Source organism: Lepisosteus platostomus, unplaced genomic scaffold, assembly GCF_059453375.1.
Source record: "Lepisosteus platostomus isolate fLepPlt1 unplaced genomic scaffold, fLepPlt1.hap1 Scaffold_65_H1, whole genome shotgun sequence".
In the NCBI taxonomy this organism is placed as follows: domain Eukaryota; kingdom Metazoa; phylum Chordata; class Actinopteri; order Semionotiformes; family Lepisosteidae; genus Lepisosteus; species Lepisosteus platostomus.
The window spans coordinates 213,990-241,111 of record NW_028291679.1 but is presented as its reverse complement, the minus strand read 5'-3'; the positions used below and the strand labels follow the sequence as shown (position 1 = coordinate 241,111).

General features: G+C 41.6%; 2 protein-coding genes across 2 annotated transcripts; both read right to left on the bottom strand.

Annotated features, from left to right (window-relative positions):
• Positions 1-601: 601 nt before the first annotated feature.
• Positions 602-2,903, bottom strand: LOC148632162 (uncharacterized). Its single transcript, XM_088623895.1, has 2 exons — positions 1,409-2,903; positions 602-1,005 (listed from the first exon to the last, which is right to left on the bottom strand). The coding sequence occupies exon 1, from the start codon at positions 2,871-2,873 to the stop codon at positions 2,001-2,003; it is 873 nt and encodes a 290-aa protein (XP_088480021.1). The 5' UTR covers positions 2,874-2,903; the 3' UTR covers positions 602-1,005; positions 1,409-2,000.
• Positions 2,904-16,729: 13,826 nt separating this feature from the next.
• On the bottom strand, positions 16,730-17,847 carry LOC148632161 (zinc finger C2HC domain-containing protein 1C-like). The gene is made up of 2 exons (XM_088623900.1): positions 17,518-17,847; positions 16,730-17,114 (listed from the first exon to the last, which is right to left on the bottom strand). The coding sequence occupies exons 1-2, from the start codon at positions 17,752-17,754 to the stop codon at positions 16,866-16,868; spliced, it is 486 nt and encodes a 161-aa protein (XP_088480026.1). The 5' UTR covers positions 17,755-17,847; the 3' UTR covers positions 16,730-16,865.
• Between the last annotated feature and the right edge of the window lie 9,275 nt (positions 17,848-27,122).

The following is a 27,122-nucleotide window of genomic DNA, read 5'->3' as shown; positions in this document are numbered from 1 at the left end:
TGCCTCGTTCTGAATCGCAGAACATGGTAATTCTTTAACCTTGAAATGTAGTCTATTTTGTGATGTAATGATGCAATGTCCCTTTACTGAGAGCCAGCAATCAACGGATGTGTCTGATCGTGAATGGTTTTCCCTGTTGTTTGTTGTATTACTTGGTGTTGCATTTGAAGCTGTGCATGAGGCAGGACCCGGAGGCTGCTGCTTCTGCTGGTGCTTCTGCTGGGATTGAGGAAGAGCTGAGCGCCATGTAAGGCAAAGACACTGCGTTCCACTTTATCAGGTGCCTGGAGTGTAAGAGCTGCAGATAATATTGAGTCACATTAATCCCAACATATTTCAAATATTATGAAAATTAAATAAATTAAATCAAATAACTTTCATTAAAAAAATCAATCACTCTTTACCTTGCTTTTTCAGTTGTTTTTAAGGAAAATTGATGCCGAGAATGTGTGAATACTGCTTTTTGATGGTTCCAAGACCAATGTGACCTGTTCTATTGCCTGCTAATTGTACGTTCCAGGTTGAAAAATTATTTTTAGGAGGTCAAGGTGTATGAATGATAAGAGAAAAACTGAAATAACCACAGCTACGCAAACACCAGTCCACCAAAAAAAAAATCATTTAATTAAAATAAGGTAACATTTTTTTTTCATCATCATACGGATGAACTGTGCTAAATGTGTTTCTAAAAAGAAAAAGCAGGACGTGAGTCGTGAGCCAAGATCATGACTCTTTTGCTCTTCTTCACATCAGTTTTCATCTGCGAGGAGGAGGAGGAGGGCGGCTCCTGATGTGCTGACACTTGGGGAAGTGCCTCTGTGCCGGCCTGGGGGCAAAGCGCCGGCCGCAGTGAGGGCAGGGCACGTAGTCGGGGTTTGGATTCGCGGGGGGCTGGGGCAGGTTCACAACTTTCCCTCCTTGCGTGATCACCTGCTGCACCTCCCTGGCCTGTTTGATGCTCCGAATGAAATCCTCGTGCTTCTGCCTCCAGTTGTTCTTTCTCAGCTGGGAACAGGAAATGAAACCAATAAAACAGCTTCCAGAAAAAGTCCAGACTAGCACTGCGTACACAGTCTGGTCGCAAACCATTCACAAGGCAAGAAAATATCAATACAGTAATAACGTAGCTTTCTGGGGCTACCTTTCAGGTCATTGGGTAGAGAGTACAATTTACGTAGTTATGGTTTTGTTTCCTGTGAGTGCTATTTGCTTGATATGTAGATTTTTACAACAGAATTCAGAAGTCACTAAGACACATTTATTCTGTCTGGCAAATGTGCCTTTGCGGCAGTTTTTCAGAAGAGTACTTCATAAAACACTTATTTATTGTTTACATTGATTTATAAGCTGAGTCTGACTCTAGGAGAAAAAAAGGGAAGCTTGGAAAGAGTTTAAGGATAGCCCTTACCACGATTGGCGGTTTAACCTTCTTCTTATGGATGTATGTCTCCAGTTCTGTTCCCTTGGCCCTGTGCTTGAAAGAGTCAAAAACCTTCCTCTTTGAATTCTGAAGCTTCTTGCAGATCTTGCTGTGTTTCTCCAGCCTCTCTACAGCAAACTTCCCGTGACACAGTTCACAGGGCACCAGCTGAGGGTTTCCACTCTGGCTATTCTCATATGGAAATTGCTCAGCGGTAGGGCACATCAGACTTGTAGGGGACAAATATCTGTTTTCCACTGACAGAGTTTGTTCATCCAGACATGTGGTGTTATTTCTGAAGTGGCCCTGCGCGGCCTGTGCCGCTGACACGTCGCTTTCAGGGAGCCTTGCTTTCTTGAGATACTTTCTCCTTCCACAGGGGACGTCTTCTAGCCCACGGCTGCAAGGGCTCACTTGACGTCTCTCCTGATGGGAAAACGCAGAGGGAAAGTGCGATTCTGCGCATCCGCCATCTTCCATTGGAGAACCATAATCAAGGTTGTCTCCTCTGATAGGAAGGGCTTTCCTTGGAGTGAAGGCTTTTTGCTTCTCCATTCTGCAGGTCAGAAGAGGCACGGCCTTAGAGCGGTGGTTGGCCCATGGTCCTCTGGGGCAAAGCTCGCTCTGCCTCGCCTCTATTTTCCCTTCCGGCCACCTCTCTGGAGTCTTCCATCTCTCTCGGAACCATCCTCAGCTCCTCCTGAGCTCTGAAGAGCTTCGCCTGCATCATGGCCTCCTTCTGGCGAATCTCGTCCTTCATCATGGCCTCCTTCCGGCGCATCTCATCCTGCAGGCTGGCCTCCCTCCGGCGATGCTCCTCCTTCAGCGCGGCCTCTGCCTCGGCCACTTTTCGTAGCTCCTCTTGCAACTGAAAGTGCTCCTTCCCATTGGCATGAGAAGGGCATTGCCCTGGAGGGGTCGCCACCATGGGGAGGACAGTCCTGTCCTTAGGTTTGCGTACTCTTGAGCCCCTCCTGCCCGGCCTCTCGCAGGGCCTCTCATGACCATCCTGAGGCGGGGTGGGGGCAAACAAGGAATCACTCTGTGCGTCCGGGCGGTCCACAGCCCGAACCTCACCAGGGCCGGAGACTTTCCTGTTACCCATAGGCTTCAGGGGGTAAGACCGATCATACCCCACAATGTTCTTCTCGGGGCCCTGTTGGGCTTGGAAGCGATAGCTGTTCCCCATCTTCTTCTCCGCAGCGTATTTGACATATTGGAAACATTTTCTCATCTTCTGTAGAGCTGCCTCCTGCCGTCGATTGTACATGGCGATCATTTTTTTCTCCTTTTCCTGCATCAGTTTCTCTTGGAAGGTGTCCTTCAGAAGCTGTATCTTGGGAGGCGGGCAGTACGTGGAGATCAGATCCTGTTGCCTTAAGGGCGCGGGTCGATTCGAGTCTGTGTCCTTCGGGGAGGGGGACAGAGCACCAGGCTTAGGACTGGGCTCCATTGGCAAATGAGATATGAGCTTTGTTTCCCAGGTATCTGGAAAAGGCAAAAATGGCAAATAAATGATATCCTGCACAGTCTAGTATGGTCTAATAGAAAAGAATAAAAAAAAACAATTCAGGAAATACACAACTTTTTAATATTAAACCTAATGGTGTTGAATGCTGCATGCTGACTCAGTAGGAGACAGATCCTAAACATAAACATTATAATAAACATTTGTTTCCCAAATAACATTCTCAATGTTCAGAATGCTTAAAGTCATGAGCTTTTTTAAAAATGTTTAACTGAAACCTGGAAATGTGCTATTTCATTTCAAAGCTTGTATTATATCTATGATATAAATGTTTTTTTATATAAAATTAACCCATTATGCAACAGGGGTTTGAGCAAAAGTCACTGTGAATAAGGGAATTTATCAATATTAATTAGCCGTTTCACTACATTATAGATAGCTGAAGGATTATGATACAGTATATCGATTTCGCTACAAATTGACAAGCATATTTGATGACGCTTACCAAACAAGTTTTAAACAGCGGAGAAATAGTTCACCACGACGATAGCAATGCAATGTTTGACTGCATCTCCCTATGTGATATATCTGTATTTGGGTATATACAGATCACGTAATTCAGGGAGCACTGTTACGTCAGGTCACCAACCATTATTACGACGCTCATATGTCATAGAGCTCCTTAGGATGTTTGTATAATCTTTATCCAAATTTTCATATGGCCGCAGTTACGGCGTTTATTTTACAGTTAATGTAACAGGGTGTCATTATATTTTTCTGTCTTTATGGTGGCAGACCACTTAAATAAATCTGAGTAGGCGGTTTCTACAAGTGGGTCAGATAAAATATTAAATATACAGTAAAAGCTCACACCTATTCATACCCTTTATGTACTGTATATCTACAATTACGTATACTACGTATACAGTTATCGTATACTATAATACGATAACTACCATTACAAAATGTCTCCCTTTTGATTTGAAGTGGTTCTTTTAAATAAGTAAATTGCAATCACTTAGCCTACATCTGAGCTCCTAATTCATCGCGACGACGGACTGAGACTCCAGTCGGATTTGTGAGAAGGGGTGTGCCTGTTTTAAAACCGATTCATACGTCTTAAACACATGGACATAGATAGCAGTCTGTGTTATATAATTTATCTTTTTATTTTATTTAAATTTAAGTATCACATACACATTTTCAAAGTAACTGTACCCCTTTTAATTATGATCCCCATCGCTCACAGCTCCGAAGGTGAGACGAGGGCTACTTCAGATGGGATTTCCAATATTTCTCTCTTAGCTTGTATACCGGTGGAAAGGAGAGGGGTCTTAAAACGTGTTGATAGTAAGATTGGGATGTATTTGCAGTCTAGATATAGTTTTTTTAATGTTCGGAGCCGCCACAGATTCATTTTCTTACGACTGCTTTTCTGGATGACAATGACAATGCAAACGATGGTGTTAAGGCGAGGCTGTGCCTTAAGGCTCCTCTGCTTACAATATTCAGCGCGTAAATCGCAAACGAGCGCCTTCCCTTACGATGAAAATGCAGAAAATAAGACCACGAGATTTAAACCTACGGCTTACAAATTTATGCGTAAACACTAAAACCGTATCTTTAGCAAAACTGGCGAGACAATGTGTTTTATCATTTAAAAAAGTACTGGAAAATAATTAAAGGTTATCACGATAAACAGAGGTTACTGATCTACTACTGTACGCTGTGACCAAAAATGAGAGTCCCCCGATCCTCGCAGCCTTCATGCTTTGGTCTTGGCCTGGCCGTTTTTTTTAAGATAATGGGGTCAAGTTAAGAAATTATGCAAGTTTCTAATCAAATCCAAGGGCGCCTCGATCTCCTAAACATCTTTAGAAGGCCGACGGACCACACTGCACGGTCCGGGTCCGTTCCCTGACCCGGTTCTGGATAATGCCAGCTTAAAGTGAAAAATTCTACTGTACATATTATGTTTCTTATTATGGTATATATGTATAATATAGCGCGACCGCTTCACGAAGCTAGAAAGAAAGTTATCCGCCATTTTTATTTTACCTGCAATTGAATTTGCCATTAAAATCATTATTAATACCGCAGCTGCTAAATAACTTACCTAAAAGCGTTCAGATACAAAAGCACTTGAGCTGTAATGTTTGTATACTGTTGGCCCGATGACCTACTTCAAGAAGAATTGTTACATAGACCGCCAAGGACTGTCATCACACTTTACGTCATAAAGCGCTTTAAAACTTTAGACAAGTTCAACACCTCATATTTTGTACTGTTTATCATGGTAAAAGCAACTCAAAGCAATTCTAAAAATGATCGAAAGGTAAAAATACAAGCTTATACGAGCTGTCGTTTTAACATTTATAACATATATTTAAACAAAACATATATAATCTATTTTAATAAAATAGAAAAGTGTTCTTAGTCTTCACTTAAAAGCTGTTAGAAGCTGCCTTTCTGACAAGAGAGTTCTGTGAGTTCCACAGTCTCAGTGCATTAAAGTCAAAACCAGTTGCTTTTTATTTCCTGTTTTACGACAGAGCAAGGAGGGTGTCCACAGACCACTGTGCACCTGCAGACTGATATGGGGGGTAAAAAGTCTAGAAGTTAGTAAATAAGATTTTAACATATGTTCTAAAACACACCGGACACCTGTACAGTGATGCCAACACAGTGATCTGAGCTCCTTCTTTGAGTTAAATCCTAGCATCTGCATTTTTTACAAGTTGTTGCTATGGCAGAGCATGACCAGAGCATAACAGAAACCACCCATTTTCTAACCGCTTCATCCAATTCAGGGTCAGGGGGTCAGGGGGTCGGGGGGCACGGGGGAGCCAGAGCCTCAGAAAGTAATAAGCAGGAGATACCTGGGACTGGATGGTAGTCCAATGCAGGGAAGACACAGACACTCACCAATTATCCCAGAAGCCAATTAACCTACCAGTAGTTCTTTGAACTGTGGGAGGAAGCCGGAGCACCCAAAGCAAACTCATGCAAACATGGGGAGAACATACAAGCTCCATACAGATAGCACCCCAGGTCCAGAAGTGTACCCAGGGCCTCAGCACTGTGAGCTAGCAATGCTAAACGCTGGGCTACTGTGCATGCTAATTTCTAGGCATCAGGTGATCAATCAGGTAGTGTTTCTCAGATAAAAGGACACCACTTATTTAGTATGAGATTCAAATTGACCTCAGAACAAAATATAACTTATGTTATATAACTTATATAGAACTTACTACAGCATAACTGTCTTATTTGGCTCTTGTAGAAAAAATTAACAGCATGCCTATTAAACATACAGTATCTAGCAATCAGCAATCAAAATAAAAACATTTCCAAACATGGAAACTGCCCAGTTAATGAAGCATTTCAAAGACATTAATCTATTCAATAATTACAGTTTTAAGTAGATAACAGATTTATATTCAGATTACGAAAGCATCATAACAACTGCTGCTTGTGTAAGGAATCCATGAATACCACTGTACATGAGAATTCCACACCTATTTGTAATCAATACACAAAATCCTATTGAATTTCAGGTACTTGTTTATTCAGCATTGCTTGACTCCGCGGACTCCTTGTTGTTTCAATATTCTAGCAATAGGACTAATCGCCAATACAGTGCCGTTGTAATCTATTCCTTTTGCCAGCAGAGGACGGTATTCGCACAGCCAGTTCAGGATAAGATACGGTCCTCGCAGTTCACAGTACAACTGGCCAAAGCCGTATTCGGAATATGCTCTCGATAACCTCGTTTAGTTTAAGTACGGCCATATTTCATATCAACCCACAGATGCATTGCATAAACACTAGAATTCTGGTTGTACTTAAATTGACCTTATACGTTTTGGATTATGTTTAACCTTCTTCAATTTCTTCAACCATATTTTGAGATGATTACGTTTACAGAAGCAAATATTATTCAGTGCTTTTTCTTCACTCCTTTAATCAAACCCACATTTCTATAAGGAGGGCCATTGTGAAACTCCCCAAAGTGAGCTGAATTAATCTTTTATTCTTCACACCTGCGAAGTCATTCCTACATTGTGTAATATGAAGGCCTTTCATTATTCACGTATACTACAACATCTGAAAATAATGGGTCTTGAAATAGTTGAATGAAAGAAAATCCTGAATAACTCCTCCAAATGCGTGTTACACTTTCATCAAGTACACACACTTTGAATGTGATGAACTATAAAAAGTTATTTTAACCATACCCAATGGAGCTCAGGAGTGCGATTGCATACACAATCATGTTTTCAGTGTTTGGACATCAGCCGTACATCAGAACAATCATTTCACTAACACAGCTCCATGTTGAGTGACTTCCCTCCAAGAACACAAAGTCACTTTCCCTTAGCAATTATTGCATGGACTTTGATTATCTGCCTTCTGCATCAAGCCCTGTATTATATACGGTACAAAGCCAAGCTTTGGGATAGTGCTTTGTTTGGATCCTTGTCTTGATCCTTTTGGATCCCAGGCTGCTCATTTGCAAATGAGTTTTGACATTAATTATAGTGACTATAGCAATGAGCTGGCACTGTGGTTCACAGAGCTGGGGTCCTGGGTTCAATTCCTGGGGTGCAGTCTGGATGGAATTGTATGTTCTCCCTTCATTTGTGTGGATTTCTTCCAGGTGCTCCAGTTTCTTCCCACAGTCCAAAGACATACAGTACTAGTAGGTTAAGGTGGAACTACAGTCCCAATTTTGCAGACACAAAATTATTTAATTTCAGTCACAAAATAAAATCATTGACATTATAGAAAAACTTTACAAACTCAAAATTGAGCACAAAATCATGAATTTTGTGAAAGGACTGTAAGTTACGCCATGTTGTAACAAATTCGCATTCAAGTTCCACACAAATTGCGATGTGATGCAGCCCTTCCTGCTCACTAATCACTGTAATGACTAATGCAATGTGATGTAGGAGAGAAAGGGTATAGGTTATGCAGCAAACATTTCACTGCAAAAAACGTTCCATTCCAAGGTTCTTTATGCAGAGTTAACAATGTAGTATTATTTATTGGCAAAAACGTAAAAAAGTTGAGAGCAATATTTCCATTGGATTAAACGAGATGTATTCACAAGCCTGCTCCTTTACAATGTCACAGGGCCACAACAGATTATAGGAAGTTTTGCTGCCTCGTTCTGAATCGCAGAACATGGTAATTCTTTAACCTTGAAATGTAGTCTATTTTGTGATGTAATGATGCAATGTCCCTTTACTGAGAGCCAGCAATCAACGGATGTGTCTGATCGTGAATGGTTTTCCCTGTTGTTTGTTGTATTACTTGGTGTTGCATTTTAAGCTGTGCATGAGGCAGGACCCGGAGGCTGCTGCTTCTGCTGGTGCTTCTGCTGGGATTGAGGAAGAGCTGAGCGCCATGTAAGGCAAAGACACTGCGTTCCACTTTATCAGGTGCCTGGAGTGTAAGAGCTGCAGATAATATTGAGTCACATTAATCCCAACATATTTCAAATATTATGAAAATTAAATAAATTAAATCAAATAACTTTCATTAAAAAAATCAATCACTCTTTACCTTGCTTTTTCAGTTGTTTTTAAGGAAAATTGATGCCGAGAATGTGTGAATACTGCTTTTTGATGGTTCCAAGACCAATGTGACCTGTTCTATTGCCTGCTAATTGTACGTTCCAGGTTGAAAAATTATTTTTAGGAGGTCAAGGTGTATGAATGATAAGAGAAAAACTGAAATAACCACAGCTACGCAAACACCAGTCCACCAAAAAAAAATCATTTAATTAAAATAAGGTAACATTTTTTTTTCATCATCATACGGATGAACTGTGCTAAATGTGTTTCTAAAAAGAAAAAGCAGGACGTGAGTCGTGAGCCAAGATCATGACTCTTTTGCTCTTCTTCACATCAGTTTTCATCTGCGAGGAGGAGGAGGAGGGCGGCTCCTGATGTGCTGACACTTGGGGAAGTGCCTCTGTGCCGGCCTGGGGGCAAAGCGCCGGCCGCAGTGAGGGCAGGGCACGTAGTCGGGGTTTGGATTCGCGGGGGGCTGGGGCAGGTTCACAACTTTCCCTCCTTGCGTGATCACCTGCTGCACCTCCCTGGCCTGTTTGATGCTCCGAATGAAATCCTCGTGCTTCTGCCTCCAGTTGTTCTTTCTCAGCTGGGAACAGGAAATGAAACCAATAAAACAGCTTCCAGAAAAAGTCCAGACTAGCACTGCGTACACAGTCTGGTCGCAAACCATTCACAAGGCAAGAAAATATCAATACAGTAATAACGTAGCTTTCTGGGGCTACCTTTCAGGTCATTGGGTAGAGAGTACAATTTACGTAGTTATGGTTTTGTTTCCTGTGAGTGCTATTTGCTTGATATGTAGATTTTTACAACAGAATTCAGAAGTCACTAAGACACATTTATTCTGTCTGGCAAATGTGCCTTTGCGGCAGTTTTTCAGAAGAGTACTTCATAAAACACTTATTTATTGTCTACATTGATTTATAAGCTGAGTCTGACTCTAGGAGAAAAAAAGGGAAGCTTGGAAAGAGTTTAAGGATAGCCCTTACCACGATTGGCGGTTTATCCTTCTTCTTATGGATGTATGTCTCCAGTTCTGTTCCCTTGGCCCTGTGCTTGAAAGAGTCAAAAACCTTCCTCTTTGAATTCTGAAGCTTCTTGCAGATCTTGCTGTGTTTCTCCAGCCTCTCTACAGCAAACTTCCCGTGACACAGTTCACAGGGCACCAGCTGAGGGTTTCCACTCTGGCTATTCTCATATGGAAATTGCTCAGCGGTAGGGCACATCAGACTTGTAGGGGACAAATATCTGTTTTCCACTGACAGAGTTTGTTCATCCAGACATGTGGTGTTATTTCTGAAGTGGGCCTGCGCGGCCTGTGCCGCTGACACGTCGCTTTCAGGGAGCCTTGCTTTCTTGAGATACTTTTTCCTTCCACAGGGGACGTCTTCTAGCCCACGGCTGCAAGGGCTCACTTGACGTCTCTCCTGATGGGAAAGCGCAGAGGGAAAGTGCGATTCTGCGCATCCGCCATCTTCCATTGGAGAACCATAATCAAGGTTGTCTCCTCTGATAGGAAGGGCTTTCCTTGGAGTGAAGGCTTTTTGCTTCTCCATTCTGCAGGTCAGAAGAGGCACGGCCTTAGAGCGGTGGTTGGCCCATGGTCCTCTGGGGCAAAGCTCGCTCTGCCTCGCCTCTATTTTCCCTTCCGGCCACCTCTCTGGAGTCTTCCATCTCTCTCGGAACCATCCTCAGCTCCTCCTGAGCTCTGAAGAGCTTCGCCTGCATCATGGCCTCCTTCTGGTGAATCTCGTCCTTCATCATGGCCTCCTTCCGGCGCATCTCATCCTGCAGGCTGGCCTCCCTCCGGCGATGCTCCTCCTTCAGCGCGGCCTCTGCCTCGGCCACTTTTCGTAGCTCCTCTTGCAACTGAAAGTGCTCCTTCCCATTGGCATGAGAAGGGCATTGCCCTGGAGGGGTCGCCACCATGGGGAGGACAGTCCTGTCCTTAGGTTTGCGTACTCTTGAGCCCCTCCTGCCCGGCCTCTCGCAGGGCCTCTCATGACCATCCTGAGGCGGGGTGGGGGCAAACAAGGAATCACTCTGTGCGTCCGGGCGGTCCACAGCCCGAACCTCACCAGGGCCGGAGACTTTCCTGTTACCCATAGGCTTCAGGGGGTAAGACCGATCATACCCCACAATGTTCTTCTCGGGGCCCTGTTGGGCTTGGAAGCGATAGCTGTTCCCCATCTTCTTCTCCGCAGCGTATTTGACATATTGGAAACATTTTCTCATCTTCTGTAGAGCTGCCTCCTGCCGCCGATTGTACATGGCGATCATTTTTTTCTCCTTTTCCTGCATCAGTTTCTCTTGGAAGGTGTCCTTCAGAAGCTGTATCTTGGGAGGCGGGCAGTACGTGGAGATCAGATCCTGTTGCCTTAAGGGCGCGGGTCGATTCGAGTCTGTGTCCTTCGGGGAGGGGGACAGAGCACCAGGCTTAGGACTGGGCTCCATTGGCAAATGAGATATGAGCTTTGTTTCCCAGGTATCTGGAAAAGGCAAAAATGGCAAATAAATGATATCCTGCACAGTCTAGTATGGTCTAATAGAAAAGAATAAAAAAAAAACAATTCAGGAAATACACAACTTTTGAATATTAAACCTAATGGTGTTGAATGCTGCATGCTGACTCAGTAGGAGACAGATCCTAAACATAAACATTATAATAAACATTTGTTTCCCAAATAACATTCTCAATGTTCAGAATGCTTAAAGTCATGAGCTTTTTTAAAAATGTTTAACTGAAACCTGGAAATGTGCTATTTCATTTCAAAGGTTGTATTATATCTATGATATAAATGTTTTTTTATATAAAATTAACCCATTATGCAACAGGGGTTTGAGCAAAAGTCACTGTGAATAAGGGAATTTATCAATATTAATTAGCCGTTTCACTACATTATAGATAGCTGAAGGATTATGATACAGTATATCGATTTTGCTACAAATTGACAAGCATATTTGATGACACTTACCAAACAAGTTTTAAACAGCGGAGAAATAGTTCACCACGACGATAGCAATGCAATGTTTGACTGCATCTCCCTATGTGATATATCTGTATTTGGGTATATACAGATCACGTAATTCAGGGAGCACTGTTACGTCAGGTCACCAACCATTATTACGACGCTCATATGTCATAGAGCTCCTTAGGATGTTTGTATAATCTTTATCCAAATTTTCATATGGCCGCAGTTACGGCGTTTATTTTACAGTTAATGTAACAGGGTGTCATTATATTTTTCTGTCTTTATGGTGGCAGACCACTTAAATAAATCTGAGTAGGCGGTTTCTACAAGTGGGTCAGATAAAATATTAAATATACAGTAAAAGCTCACACCTATTCATACCCTTTATGTACTGTATATCTACAATTACGTATACTACGTATACAGTTATCGTATACTATAATACGATAACTACCATTACAAAATGTCTCCCTTTTGATTTGAAGTGGTTCTTTTAAATAAGTAAATTGCAATCACTTAGCCTACATCTGAGCTCCTAATTCATCGCGACGACGGACTGAGACTCCAGTCGGATTTGTGAGAAGGGGTGTGCCTGTTTTAAAACCGATTCATACGTCTTAAACACATGGACATAGATAGCAGTCTGTGTTATATAATTTATCTTTTTATTTTATTTAAATTTAAGTATCACATACACATTTTCAAAGTAACTGTACCCCTTTTAATTATGATCCCCATCGCTCACAGCTCCGAAGGTGAGACGAGGGCTACTTCAGATGGGATTTCCAATATTTCTCTCTTAGCTTGTATACCGGTGGAAAGGAGAGGGGTCTTAAAACGTGTTGATAGTAAGATTGGGATGTATTTGCAGTCTAGATATAGTTTTTTTAATGTTCGGAGCCGCCACAGATTCATTTTCTTACGACTGCTTTTCTGGATGACAATGACAATGCAAACGATGGTGTTAAGGCGAGGCTGTGCCTTAAGGCTCCTCTGCTTACAATATTCAGCGCGTAAATCGCAAACGAGCGCCTTCCCTTACGATGAAAATGCAGAAAATAAGACCACGAGATTTAAACCTACGGCTTACAAATTTATGCGTAAACACTAAAACCGTATCTTTAGCAAAACTGGCGAGACAATGTGTTTTATCATTTAAAAAAGTACTGGAAAATAATTAAAGGTTATCACGATAAACAGAGGTTACTGATCTACTACTGTACGCTGTGACCAAAAATGAGAGTCCCCCGATCCTCGCAGCCTTCATGCTTTGGTCTTGGCCTGGCCGTTTTTTTTAAGATAATGGGGTCAAGTTAAGAAATTATGCAAGTTTCTAATCAAATCCAAGGGCGCCCCGATCTCCTAAACATCTTTAGAAGGCCGACGGACCACACTGCACGGTCCGGGTCCGGGCCCTGACCCGGTTCTGGATAATGCCAGCTTAAAGTGAAAAATTCTACTGTACATATTATGTTTCTTATTATGGTATATATGTATAATATAGCGCGACCGCTTCACGAAGCTAGAAAGAAAGTTATCCGCCATTTTTATTTTACCTGCAATTGAATTTGCCATTAAAATCATTATTAATACCGCAGCTGCTAAATAACTTACCTAAAAGCGTTCAGATACAAAAGCACTTGAGCTGTAATGTTTGTATACTGTTGGCCCGATGACCTACTTCAAGAAGAATTGTTACATAGACCGCCAAGGACTGTCATCACACTTTACGTCATAAAGCGCTTTAAAACTTTAGACAAGTTCAACACCTCATATTTTGTACTGTTTATCATGGTAAAAGCAACTCAAAGCAATTATAAAAATGATCGAAAGGTAAAAATACAAGCTTATACGAGCTGTCGTTTTAACATTTATAACATATATTTAAACAAAACATATATAATCTATTTTAATAAAATAGAAAAGTGTTCTTAGTCTTCACTTAAAAGCTGTTAGAAGCTGCCTTTCTGACAAGAGAGTTCTGTGAGTTCCACAGTCTCAGTGCATTAAAGTCAAAACCAGTTGCTTTTTATTTCCTCTTTTACGACAGAGCAAGGAGGGTGTCCACAGACCACTGTGCACCTGCAGACTGATATGGGGGGTAAAAAGTCTAGAAGTTAGTAAATAAGATTTTAGCACATGTTCTAAAACACACCGGACACCTGTACAGTGATGCCAACACAGTGATCTGAGCTCCTTCTTTGAGTTAAATCCTAGCATCTGCATTTTTTACAAGTTGTTGCTATGGCAGAGCATGACCAGAGCATAACAGAAACCACCCATTTTCTAACCGCTTCATCCAATTCAGGGTCAGGGGGTCAGGGGGTCGCGGGGCACGGGGGAGCCAGAGCCTCAGAAAGTAATAAGCAGGAGATACCTGGGACTGGATGGTAGTCCAATGCAGGGAAGACACAGACACTCACCAATTATCCCAGAAGCCAATTAACCTACCAGTAGTTCTTTGAACTGTGGGAGGAAGCCGGAGCACCCAAAGCAAACTCATGCAAACATGGGGAGAACATACAAGCTCCATACAGATAGCACCCCAGGTCCAGAAGTGTACCCAGGGCCTCAGCACTGTGAGCTAGCAATGCTAAACGCTGGGCTACTGTGCATGCTAATTTCTAGGCATCAGGTGATCAATCAGGTAGTGTTTCTCAGATAAAAGGACACCAGTTATTTAGTATGAGATTCAAATTGACCTCAGAACAAAATATAACTTATGTTATATAACTTATATAGAACTTACTACAGCATAACTGTCTTATTTGGCTCTTGTAGAAAATATTAACAGCATGCCTATTAAACATACAGTATCTAGCAATCAGCAATCAAAATAAAAACATTTCCAAACATGGAAACTGCCCAGTTAATGAAGCATTTCAAAGACATTAATCTATTCAATAATTACAGTTTTAAGTAGATAACAGATTTATATTCAGATTACGAAAGCATCATAACAACTGCTGCTTGTGTAAGGAATCCATGAATACCACTGTACATGAGAATTCCACACCTATTTGTAATCAATACACAAAATCCTATTGAATTTCAGGTACTTGTTTATTCAGCATTGCTTGACTCCGCGGACTCCTTGTTGTTTCAATATTCTAGCAATAGGACTAATCGCCAATACAGTGCCGTTGTAATCTATTCCTTCTGCCAGCAGAGGACGGTATTCGCACAGCCAGTTCAGGATAAGATACGGTCCTCGCAGTTCACAGTACAACTGGCAAAAGCCTTATTCGGAATATGCTCTCGATAACCTCGTTTAGTTTAAGTACGGCCATATTTCATATCAACCCACAGATGCATTGCATAAACACTAGAATTCTGGTTGTACTTAAATTGACCTTATACGTTTTGGATTATGTTTAACCTTCTTCAATTTCTTCAACCATATTTTGAGATGATTACGTTTACAGAAGCAAATATTATTCAGTGCTTTTTCTTCACTCCTTTAATCAAACCCACATTTCTATAAGGAGGGCCATTGTGAAACTCCCCAAAGTGAGCTGAATTAATCTTTTATTCTTCACACCTGCGAAGTCATTCCTACATTGTGTAATATGAAGGCCTTTCATTATTCACGTATACTACAACATCTGAAAATAATGGGTCTTGAAATAGTTGAATGAAAGAAAATCCTGAATAACTCCTCCAAATGCGTGTTACACTTTCATCAAGTACACACACTTTGAATGTGATGAACTATAAAAAGTTATTTTAACCATACCCAATGGAGCTCAGGAGTGCGATTGCATACACAATCATGTTTTCAGTGTTTGGACATCAGCCGTACATCAGAACAATCATTTCACTAACACAGCTCCATGTTGAGTGACTTCCCTCCAAGAACACAAAGTCACTTTCCCTTAGCAATTATTGCATGGACTTTGATTATCTGCCTTCTGCATCAAGCCCTGTATTATATACGGTACAAAGCCAAGCTTTGGGATAGTGCTTTGTTTGGATCCTTGTCTTGATCCTTTTGGATCCCAGGCTGCTCATTTGCAAATGAGTTTTGACATTAATTATAGTGACTATAGCAATGAGCTGGCACTGTGGTTCACAGAGCTGGGGTCCTGGGTTCAATTCCTGGGGTGCAGTCTGGATGGAATTGTATGTTCTCCCTTCATTTGTGTGGATTTCTTCCAGGTTTTCCAGTTTCTTCCCACAGTCCAAAGACATACAGTACTAGTAGGTTAAGGTGGAACTACAGTCCCAATTTTGCAGACACAAAATTATTTAATTTCAGTCACAAAATAAAATCATTGACATTATAGAAAAACTTTACAAACTCAAAATTGAGCACAAAATCATGAATTTTGTGAAAGGACTGTAAGTTACGCCATGTTGTAACAAATTCGCATTCAAGTTCCACACAAATTGCGATGTGATGCAGCCCTTCCTGCTCACTAATCACTGTAATGACTAATGCAATGTGATGTAGGAGAGAAAGGGTATAGGTTATGCAGCAAACATTTCACTGCAAAAAACGTTCCATTCCAAGGTTCTTTATGCAGAGTTAACAATGTAGTATTATTTATTGGCAAAAACGTAAAAAAGTTGAGAGCAATATTTCCATTGGATTAAACGAGATGTATTCACAAGCCTGCTCCTTTACAATGTCACAGGGCCACAACAGATTATAGGAAGTTTTGCTGCCTCGTTCTGAATCGCAGAACATGGTAATTCTTTAACCTTGAAATGCAGTCTATTTTGTGATGTAATGATGCAATGTCCCTTTACTGAGAGCCAGCAATCAACGGATGTGTCTGATCGTGAATGGTTTTCCCCGTTGTTTGTTGTATTACTTGGTGTTGCATTTTAAGCTGTGCATGAGGCAGGACCCGGAGGCTGCTGCTTCTGCTGGTGCTTCTGCTGGGATTGAGGAAGAGCTGAGCGCCATGTAAGGCAAAGACACTGCGTTCCACTTTATCAGGTGCCTGGAGTGTAAGAGCTGCAGATAATATTGAGTCACATTAATCCCAACATATTTCAAATATTATGAAAATTAAATAAATTAAATCAAATAACTTTCATTAAAAAAATCAATCACTCTTTACCTTGCTTTTTCAGTTGTTTTTAAGGAAAATTGATGCCGAGAATGTGTGAATACTGCTTTTTGATGGTTCCAAGACCAATGTGACCTGTTCTATTGCCTGCTAATTGTACGTTCCAGGTTGAAAAATTATTTTTAGGAGGTCAAGGTGTATGAATGATAAGAGAAAAACTGAAATAACCACAGCTACGCAAACACCAGTCCACCAAAAAAAAATCATTTAATTAAAATAAGGTAACATTTTTTTTTCATCATCATACGGATGAACTGTGCTAAATGTGTTTCTAAAAAGAAAAAGCAGGACGTGAGTCGTGAGCCAAGATCATGACTCTTTTGCTCTTCTTCACATCAGTTTTCATCTGCGAGGAGGAGGAGGAGGGCGGCTCCTGATGTGCTGACACTTGGGGATGTGCCTCTGTGCCAGCCTGGGGGCAAAGCGCCGGCCGCAGTGAGGGCAGGGCACGTAGTCGGGGTTTGGATTCGCGGGGGGCTGGGGCAGGTTCACAACTTTCCCTCCTTGCGTGATCACCTGCTGCACCTCCCTGGCCTGTTTGATGCTCCGAATGAAATCCTCGTGCTTCTGCCTCCAGTTGTTCTTTCTCAGCTGGGAACAGGAAATGAAACCAATAAAACAGCTTCCAGAAAAAGTCCAGACTAGCACTGCGTACACAGTCTGGTCGCAAACCATTCACAAGGCAAGAAAATATCAATACAGTAATAACGTAGCTTTCTGGGGCTACCTTTCAGGTCATTGGGTAGAGAGTACAATTTACGTAGTTATGGTTTTGTTTCCTGTGAGTGCTATTTGCTTGATATGTAGATTTTTACAACAGAATTCAGAAGTCACTAAGACACATTTATTCTGTCTGGCAAATGTGCCTTTGCGGCAGTTTTTCAGAAGAGTACTTCATAAAACACTTATTTATTGTTTACATTGATTTATAAGCTGAGTCTGACTCTAGGAGAAAAAAAGGGAAGCTTGGAAAGAGTTTAAGGATAGCCCTTACCACGATTGGCGGTTTATCCTTCTTCTTATGGATGTATGTCTCCAGTTCTGTTCCCTTGGCCCTGTGCTTGAAAGAGTCAAAAACCTTCCTCTTTGAATTCTGAAGCTTCTTGCAGATCTTGCTGTGTTTCTCCAGCCTCTCTACAGCAAACTTCCCGTGACACAGTTCACAGGGCACCAGCTGAGGGTTTCCACTCTGGCTATTCTCATATGGAAATTGCTCAGCGGTAGGGCACATCAGACTTGTAGGGGACAAATATCTGTTTTCCACTGACAGAGTTTGTTCATCCAGACATGTGGTGTTATTTCTGAAGTGGCCCTGCGCGGCCTGTGCCGCTGACACGTCGCTTTCAGGGAGCCTTGCTTTCTTGAGATACAGTGCCTTGCGAAAGTATTCGGCCCCCTTGAACTTTTCAACCTTTTGCCACATTTCAGGCTTCAAACATAAAGATATAAATTTTTTATTTTATGTGAAGAATCACCAACAAGTGGGACACAATTGTGAAGTGGAACGAAATCTATTGGATTTTTGAAACTTTTTTAACTAATAAAAAAATGAAAAGTGGGGCGTGCAAAATTATTCGGCCCCTTTACTTTCAGTGCAGCAAACTCACTCCAGAAGTTCAGCGAGGATCTCTGAATGATCCAATGTTGTCCTAAATGACTGATGGTGATAGATAGAATCCACCTGTGTGTAATCAAGTCTCTGTATAAATGCACCTGCTCTGTGATAGTCTCAAGGTTCTGTTGAAAGCGCAGAGAGCATCATGAAGACCAAGGAACACACCAGGCAGGTCCGTAATACTGTTGTGGAGAAGTTTAAAGCCGGATTTGGATACAAAAAGATTTCCCAAGCTTCAAACATCCCAAGGAGCACTGTGCAAGCGATCATCTTGAAATGGAAGGAGTATCAGACCACTGCAAATCTACCAAGACCTGGCCGTCCCTCTAAACTTTCAGCTCAGACAAGGAGAAGACTGATCAGAGATGCAGCCAAGAGGCCCATGATCACTCTGGATGAACTGCAGAGAACTACAGCTGAGGTGGGAGAGTCTGTCCATAGGACAACAATCAGTCTTACACTGCACAAATCTGGCCTTTATGGAAGAGTGGCAAGAAGAAAGCCATTTCTCAAAGATATCCATAAAAAGTCTCGTCTAAAGTTTGCCACAAGCCACCTGGGAGACACCCCAAACATGTGGAAGAAGGTGCTCTGGTCAGATGAAACCAAAATCGAACTTTTTGGCCACAATGCAAAACGATATGTTTGGCGTAAAAGCAACACAGCTCATCACCCTCAACACACCATCCCCACTGTCAAACATGGTGGTGGCAGCATCATGGTTTGGGCCTGCTTTTCTTCAGCAGGGACAGGGAAGATGGTTAAAATTGAGGGGAAGATGGATGCAGCCAAATACAGGACCATTCTGGATGAAAACCTTTTGGAGTCTGCAAAAGACCTGAAACTGGGACGGAGTTTTATCTTCCAACAAGACAATGATCCCAAACATACAGCAAAATCTACAAAGGAATGGTTCACAAATAAACGTATCCAGGTGTTTGAATGGCCAAGTCAAAGTCCAGACCTGAATCCAATCGAGAATCTGTGGAAAGAGCTGAAAACTGCTGTTCACAAACGCTCTCCATCCAACCTCACTGAGCTCGAGCTGTTTTGCAAGGAAGAATGGGCAAGAATTTCAGTCTCTCGATGTGCAAAACTGATAGAGACATACCCCAAGCGACTTGCAGCTGTAATCGCAGCAAAAGGTGGCTCTACAAAGTATTAACGCAAGGGGGCCGAATAATTTTGCACGCCCCACTTTTCATTTTTTTATGAGTTAAAAAAGTTTCAAAAATCCAATAGATTTCGTTCCACTTCACAATTGTGTCCCACTTGTTGGTGATTCTTCACATAAAATAAAAAATTTATATCTTTATGTTTGAAGCCTGAAATGTGGCAAAAGGTTGAAAAGTTCAAGGGGGCCGAATACTTTCGCAAGGCACTGTACTTTCTCCTTCCACAGGGGACGTCTTCTAGCCCACGGCTGCAAGGGCTCACTTGACGTCTCTCCTGATGGGAAAGCGCAGAGGGAAAGTGCGATTCTGCGCATCCGCCATCTTCCATTGGAGAACCATAATCAAGGTTGTCTCCTCTGATAGGAAGGGCTTTCCTTGGAGTGAAGGCTTTTTGCTTCTCCATTCTGCAGGTGAGAAGAGGCACGGCCTTAGAGCGGTGGTTGGCCCATGGTCCTCTGGGGCAAAGCTCGCTCTGCCTCGCCTCTATTTTCCCTTCCGGCCACCTCTCTGGAGTCTTCCATCTCTCTCGGAACCATCCTCAGCTCCTCCTGAGCTCTGAAGAGCTTCGCCTGCATCATGGCCTCCTTCTGGCGAATCTCGTCCTTCATCATGGCCTCCTTCCGGCGCATCTCATCCTGCAGGCTGGCCTCCCTCCGGCGATGCTCCTCCTTCAGCGCGGCCTCTGCCTCGGCCACTTTTCGTAGCTCCTCTTGCAACTGAAAGTGCTCCTTCCCATTGGCATGAGAAGGGCATTGCCCTGGAGGGGTCGCCACCATGGGGAGGACAGTCCTGTCCTTAGGTTTGCGTACTCTTGAGCCCCTCCTGCCCGGCCTCTCGCAGGGCCTCTCATGACCATCCTGAGGCGGGGTGGGGGCAAACAAGGAATCACTCTGTGCGTCCGGGCGGTCCACAGCCCGAACCTCACCAGGGCCGGAGACTTTCCTGTTACCCATAGGCTTCAGGGGGTAAGACCGATCATACCCCACAATGTTCTTCTCGGGGCCCTGTTGGGCTTGGAAGCGATAGCTGTTCCCCGTCTTCTTCTCCGCAGCGTATTTGACATATTGGAAACATTTTCTCATCTTCTGTAGAGCTGCCTCCTGCCGCCGATTGTACATGGCGATCATTTTTTTCTCCTTTTCCTGCATCAGTTTCTCTTGGAAGGTGTCCTTCAGAAGCTGTATCTTGGGAGGCGGGCAGTACGTGGAGATCAGATCCTGTTGCCTTAAGGGCGCGGGTCGATTCGAGTCTGTGTCCTTCGGGGAGGGGGACAGAGCACCAGGCTTAGGACTGGGCTCCATTGGCAAATGAGATATGAGCTTTGTTTCCCAGGTATCTGGAAAAGGCAAAAATGGCAAATAAATGATATCCTGCACAGTCTAGTATGGTCTAATAGAAAAGAATAAAAAAAAAACAATTCAGGAAATACACAACTTTTTAATATTAAACCTAATGGTGTTGAATGCTGCATGCTGACTCAGTAGGAGACAGATCCTAAACATAAACATTATAATAAACATTTGTTTCCCAAATAACATTCTCAATGTTCAGAATGCTTAAAGTCATGAGCTTTTTTAAAAATGTTTAACTGAAACCTGGAAATGTGCTATTTCATTTCAAAGCTTGTATTATATCTATGATATAAATGTTTTTTTATATAAAATTAACCCATTATGCAACAGGGGTTTGAGCAAAAGTCACTGTGAATAAGGGAATTTATCAATATTAATTAGCCGTTTCACTACATTATAGATAGCTGAAGGATTATGATACAGTATATCGATTTCGCTACAAATTGACAAGCATATTTGATGACACTTACCAAACAAGTTTTAAACAGCGGAGAAATAGTTCACCACGACGATAGCAATGCAATGTTTGACTGCATCTCCCTATGTGATATATCTGTATTTGGGTATATACAGATCACGTAATTCAGGGAGCACTGTTACGTCAGGTCACCAACCATTATTACGACGCTCATATGTCATAGAGCTCCTTAGGATGTTTGTATAATCTTTATCCAAATTTTCATATGGCCGCAGTTACGGCGTTTATTTTACACTTAATGTAACAGGGTGTCATTATATTTTTCTGTCTTTATGGTGGCAGACCACTTAAATAAATCTGAGTAGGCGGTTTCTACAAGTGGGTCAGATAAAATATTAAATATACAGTAAAAGCTCACACCTATTCATACCCTTTATGTACTGTATATCTACAATTACGTATACTACGTATACAGTTATCGTATACTATAATACGATAACTACCATTACAAAATGTCTCCCTTTTGATTTGAAGTGGTTCTTTTAAATAAGTAAATTGCAATCACTTAGCCTACATCTGAGCTCCTAATTCATCGCGACGACGGACTGAGACTCCAGTCGGATTTGTGAGAAGGGGTGTGCCTGTTTTAAAACCGATTCATACGTCTTAAACACATGGACATAGATAGCAGTCTGTGTTATATAATTTATCTTTTTATTTTATTTAAATTTAAGTATCACATACACATTTTCAAAGTAACTGTACCCCTTTTAATTATGATCCCCATCGCTCACAGCTCCGAAGGTGAGACGAGGGCTACTTCAGATGGGATTTCCAATATTTCTCTCTTAGCTTGTATACCGGTGGAAAGGAGAGGGGTCTTAAAACGTGTTGATAGTAAGATTGGGATGTATTTGCAGTCTAGATATAGTTTTTTTAATGTTCGGAGCCGCCACAGATTCATTTTCTTACGACTGCTTTTCTGGATGACAATGACAATGCAAACGATGGTGTTAAGGCGAGGCTGTGCCTTAAGGCTCCTCTGCTTACAATATTCAGCGCGTAAATCGCAAACGAGCGCCTTCCCTTACGATGAAAATGCAGAAAATAAGACCACGAGATTTAAACCTACGGCTTACAAATTTATGCGTAAACACTAAAACCGTATCTTTAGCAAAACTGGCGAGACAATGTGTTTTATCATTTAAAAAAGTACTGGAAAATAATTAAAGGTTATCACGATAAACAGAGGTTACTGATCTACTACTGTACGCTGTGACCAAAAATGAGAGTCCCCCGATCCTCGCAGCCTTCATGCTTTGGTCTTGGCCTGGCCGTTTTTTTTAAGATAATGGGGTCAAGTTAAGAAATTATGCAAGTTTCTAATCAAATCCAAGGGCGCCTCGATCTCCTAAACATCTTTAGAAGGCCGACGGACCACACTGCACGGTCCGGGTCCGGGCCCTGACCCGGTTCTGGATAATGCCAGCTTAAAGTGAAAAATTCTACTGTACATATTATGTTTCTTATTATGGTATATATGTATAATATAGCGCGACCGCTTCACGAAGCTAGAAAGAAAGTTATCCGCCATTTTTATTTTACCTGCAATTGAATTTGCCATTAAAATCATTATTAATACCGCAGCTGCTAAATAACTTACCTAAAAGCGTTCAGATACAAAAGCACTTGAGCTGTAATGTTTGTATACTGTTGGCCCGATGACCTACTTCAAGAAGAATTGTTACATAGACCGCCAAGGACTGTCATCACACTTTACGTCATAAAGCGCTTTAAAACTTTAGACAAGTTCAACACCTCATATTTTGTACTGTTTATCATGGTAAAAGCAACTCAAAGCAATTATAAAAACGATCGAAAGGTAAAAATACAAGCTTATACGAGCTGTCGTTTTAACATTTATAACATATATTTAAACAAAACATATATAATCTATTTGAATAAAATAGAAAAGTGTTCTTAGTCTTCACTTAAAAGGTGTTAGAAGCTGCCTTTCTGACAAGAGAGTTCTGTGAGTTCCACAGTCTCAGTGCATTAAAGTCAAAACCAGTTGCTTTTTATTTCCTGTTTTACGACAGAGCAAGGAGGGTGTCCACAGACCACTGTGCACCTGCAGGCTGATATGGGGGGTAAAAAGTCTAGAAGTTAGTAAATAAGATTTTAGCACATGTTCTAAAACAAACCGGACACCTGTACAGTGATGCCAACACAGTGCTCTGAGCTCCTTCTTTGAGTTAAATCCTAGCATCTGCATTTTTTACAAGTTGTTGCTATGGCAGAGCATGACCAGAGCATAACAGAAACCACCCATTTTCTAACCGCTTCATCCAATTCAGGGTCAGGGGGTCAGGGGGTCGCGGGGCACGGGGGAGCCAGAGCCTCAGAAAGTAATAAGCAGGAGATACCTGGGACTGGATGGTAGTCCAATGCAGGGAAGACACAGACACTCACCAATTATCCCAGAAGCCAATTAACCTACCAGTAGTTCTTTGAACTGTGGGAGGAAGCCGGAGCACCCAAAGCAAACTCATGCAAACATGGGGAGAACATACAAGCTCCATACAGATAGCACCCCAGGTCCAGAAGTGTACCCAGGGCCTCAGCACTGTGAGCTAGCAATGCTAAACGCTGGGCTACTGTGCATGCTAATTTCTAGGCATCAGGTGATCAATCAGGTAGTGTTTCTCAGATAAAAGGACACCAGTTATTTAGTATGAGATTCAAATTGACCTCAGAACAAAATATAACTTATGTTATATAACTTATATAGAACTTACTACAGCATAACTGTCTTATTTGGCTCTTGTAGAAAAAATTAACAGCATGCCTATTAAACATACAGTATCTAGCAATCAGCAATCAAAATAAAAACATTTCCAAACATGGAAACTGCCCAGTTAATGAAGCATTTCAAAGACATTAATCTATTCAATAATTACAGTTTTAAGTAGATAACAGATTTATATTCAGATTACGAAAGCATCATAACAACTGCTGCTTGTGTAAGGAATCCATGAATACCACTGTACATGAGAATTCCACACCTATTTGTAATCAATACACAAAATCCTATTGAATTTCAGGTACTTGTTTATTCAGCATTGCTTGACTCCGCGGACTCCTTGTTGTTTCAATATTCTAGCAATAGAACTAATCGGCAATACAGTGCCGTTGTAATCTATTCCTTCTGCCAGCAGAGGACGGTATTCGCACAGCCAGTTCAGGATAAGATACGGTCCTCGCAGTTCACAGTACAACTGGCCAAAGCCGTATTCGGAATATGCTCTCGATAACCTCGTTTAGTTTAAGTACGGCCATATTTCATATCAACCCACAGATGCATTGCATAAACACTAGAATTCTGGTTGTACTTAAATTGACCTTATACGTTTTGGATTATGTTTAACCTTCTTCAATTTCTTCAACCATATTTTGAGATGATTACGTTTACAGAAGCAAATATTATTCAGTGCTTTTTCTTCACTCCTTTAATCAAACCCACATTTCTATAAGGAGGGCCATTGTGAAACTCCCCAAAGTGAGCTGAATTAATCTTTTATTCTTCACACCTGCGAAGTCATTCCTACATTGTGTAATATGAAGGCCTTTCATTATTCACGTATACTACAACATCTGAAAATAATGGGTCTTGAAATAGTTGAATGAAAGAAAATCCTGAATAACTCCTCCAAATGCGTGTTACACTTTCATCAAGTACACACACTTTGAATGTGATGAACTATAAAAAGTTATTTTAACCATCATTAACTGTGGCTGAAAAGCTGATCAACATATTAGTATTCTCTCGAATTGACTACTGCAATGCTCTGCTCCCTGGGGTATCTAAATCTACTCTGAACAAGCTGCAGTATGTCCAAAATTCAGCAGCCAGAATCCTGACCAGATCTAGTGCAAGTGTTCACATTACTCCTATCCTGGAGTCCTTGCACTGGCTTCCGGTCAAATTCCGCGTAGACTTTAAAATCCTCATGCTCACCTACAAGGCTTTACATGGCTTGGCACCTCAATACCTGTCTGAACTTTTATCGCCCTACTCCCCACCTCGCAACCTCCGCTCTTCAAATTCTGCCCTCCTTACTGTCCCCCAAGCCCGTCTACATTGTATGGGCGACAGGGCCTTCTCCTGCTATGCCCCCAAGCTCTGGAACTCCTTGCCCAAGGATATTAGAGAGTCTCCTTCTCTAAACTCCTTCAAATCCAGACTCAAAACCCTCCTTTTCAGAAAAGCCTTTACTTAACTGGTTCCATTCTTCACCCCTCTGCTCTTCTTAATACCATCTTCCACGGTCTCCTCTATTGTTATTGTTGTATTGTTGTAATTATAATTGTGTCCTGTCTTGTGAAATTTTCTTATTTATTGTTGTAGTCTTCTTATTTATTGTTATTGTAATCCTGTAAAGCGCTTTGAGAAGCCACCTTTAAAGGCGCTATATAAAATGAAGTTTATTATTATTATTATTATTATACCCAATGGAGCTCAGGAGTGCGATTGCATACACAATCATGTTTTCAGTGTTTGGACATCAGCCGTACATCAGAACAATCATTTCACTAACACAGCTCCATGTTGAGTGACTTCCCTCCAAGAACACAAAGTCACTTTCCCTTAGCAATTATTGCATGGACTTTGATTATCTGCCTTCTGCATCAAGCCCTGTATTATATACGGTACAAAGCCAAGCTTTGGGATAGTGCTTTGTTTGGATCCTTGTCTTGATCCTTTTGGATCCCAGGCTGCTCATTTGCAAATGAGTTTTGACATTAATTATAGTGACTATAGCAATGAGCTGGCACTGTGGTTCACAGAGCTGGGGTCCTGGGTTCAATTCCTGGGGTGCAGTCTGGATGGAATTGTATGTTCTCCCTTCATTTGTGTGGATTTCTTCCAGGTGCTCCAGTTTCTTCCCACAGTCCAAAGACATACAGTACTAGTAGGTTAAGGTGGAACTACAGTCCCAATTTTGCAGACACAAAATTATTTAATTTCAGTCACAAAATAAAATCATTGACATTATAGAAAAACTTTACAAACTCAAAATTGAGCACAAAATCATGAATTTTGTGAAAGGACTGTAAGTTACGCCATGTTGTAACAAATTCGCATTCAAGTTCCACACAAATTGCGATGTGATGCAGCCCTTCCTGCTCACTAATCACTGTAATGACTAATGCAATGTGATGTAGGAGAGAAAGGGTATAGGTTATGCAGCAAACATTTCACTGCAAAAAACGTTCCATTCCAAGGTTCTTTATGCAGAGTTAACAATGTAGTATTATTTATTGGCAAAAACGTAAAAAAGTTGAGAGCAATATTTCCATTGGATTAAACGAGATGTATTCACAAGCCTGCTCCTTTACAATGTCACAGGGCCACAACAGATTATAGGAAGTTTTGCTGCCTCGTTCTGAATCGCAGAACATGGTAATTCTTTAACCTTGAAATGTAGTCTATTTTGTGATGTAATGATGCAATGTCCCTTTACTGAGAGCCAGCAATCAACGGATGTGTCTGATCGTGAATGGTTTTCCCTGTTGTTTGTTGTATTACTTGGTGTTGCATTTTAAGCTGTGCATGAGGCAGGACCCGGAGGCTGCTGCTTCTGCTGGTGCTTCTGCTGGGATTGAGGAAGAGCTGAGCGCCATGTAAGGCAAAGACACTGCGTTCCACTTTATCAGGTGCCTGGAGTGTAAGAGCTGCAGATAATATTGAGTCACATTAATCCCAACATATTTCAAATATTATGAAAATTAAATAAATTAAATCAAATAACTTTCATTAAAAAAATCAATCACTCTTTACCTTGCTTTTTCAGTTGTTTTTAAGGAAAATTGATGCCGAGAATGTGTGAATACTGCTTTTTGATGGTTCCAAGACCAATGTGACCTGTTCTATTGCCTGCTAATTGTACGTTCCAGGTTGAAAAATTATTTTTAGGAGGTCAAGGTGTATGAATGATAAGAGAAAAACTGAAATAACCACAGCTACGCAAACACCAG

Bases quoted from the DNA above. Each gene is read 5' to 3' on its own strand.
- LOC148632162 (XM_088623895.1), bottom strand. From the start codon at position 2,873: ATGGAGCCCAGTCCTAAGCCTGGTGCTCTGTCCCCCTCCCCGAAGGAC.
- LOC148632161 (XM_088623900.1), bottom strand. From the start codon at position 17,754: ATGTGCCCTACCGCTGAGCAATTTCCATATGAGAATAGCCAGAGTGGA. The intron at 17,115-17,517 runs GTAAGGGCTATC...TCCTGTTCCCAG, and splicing joins AGGATAAACCGCCAATCGTG to CTGAGAAAGAACAACTGGAG.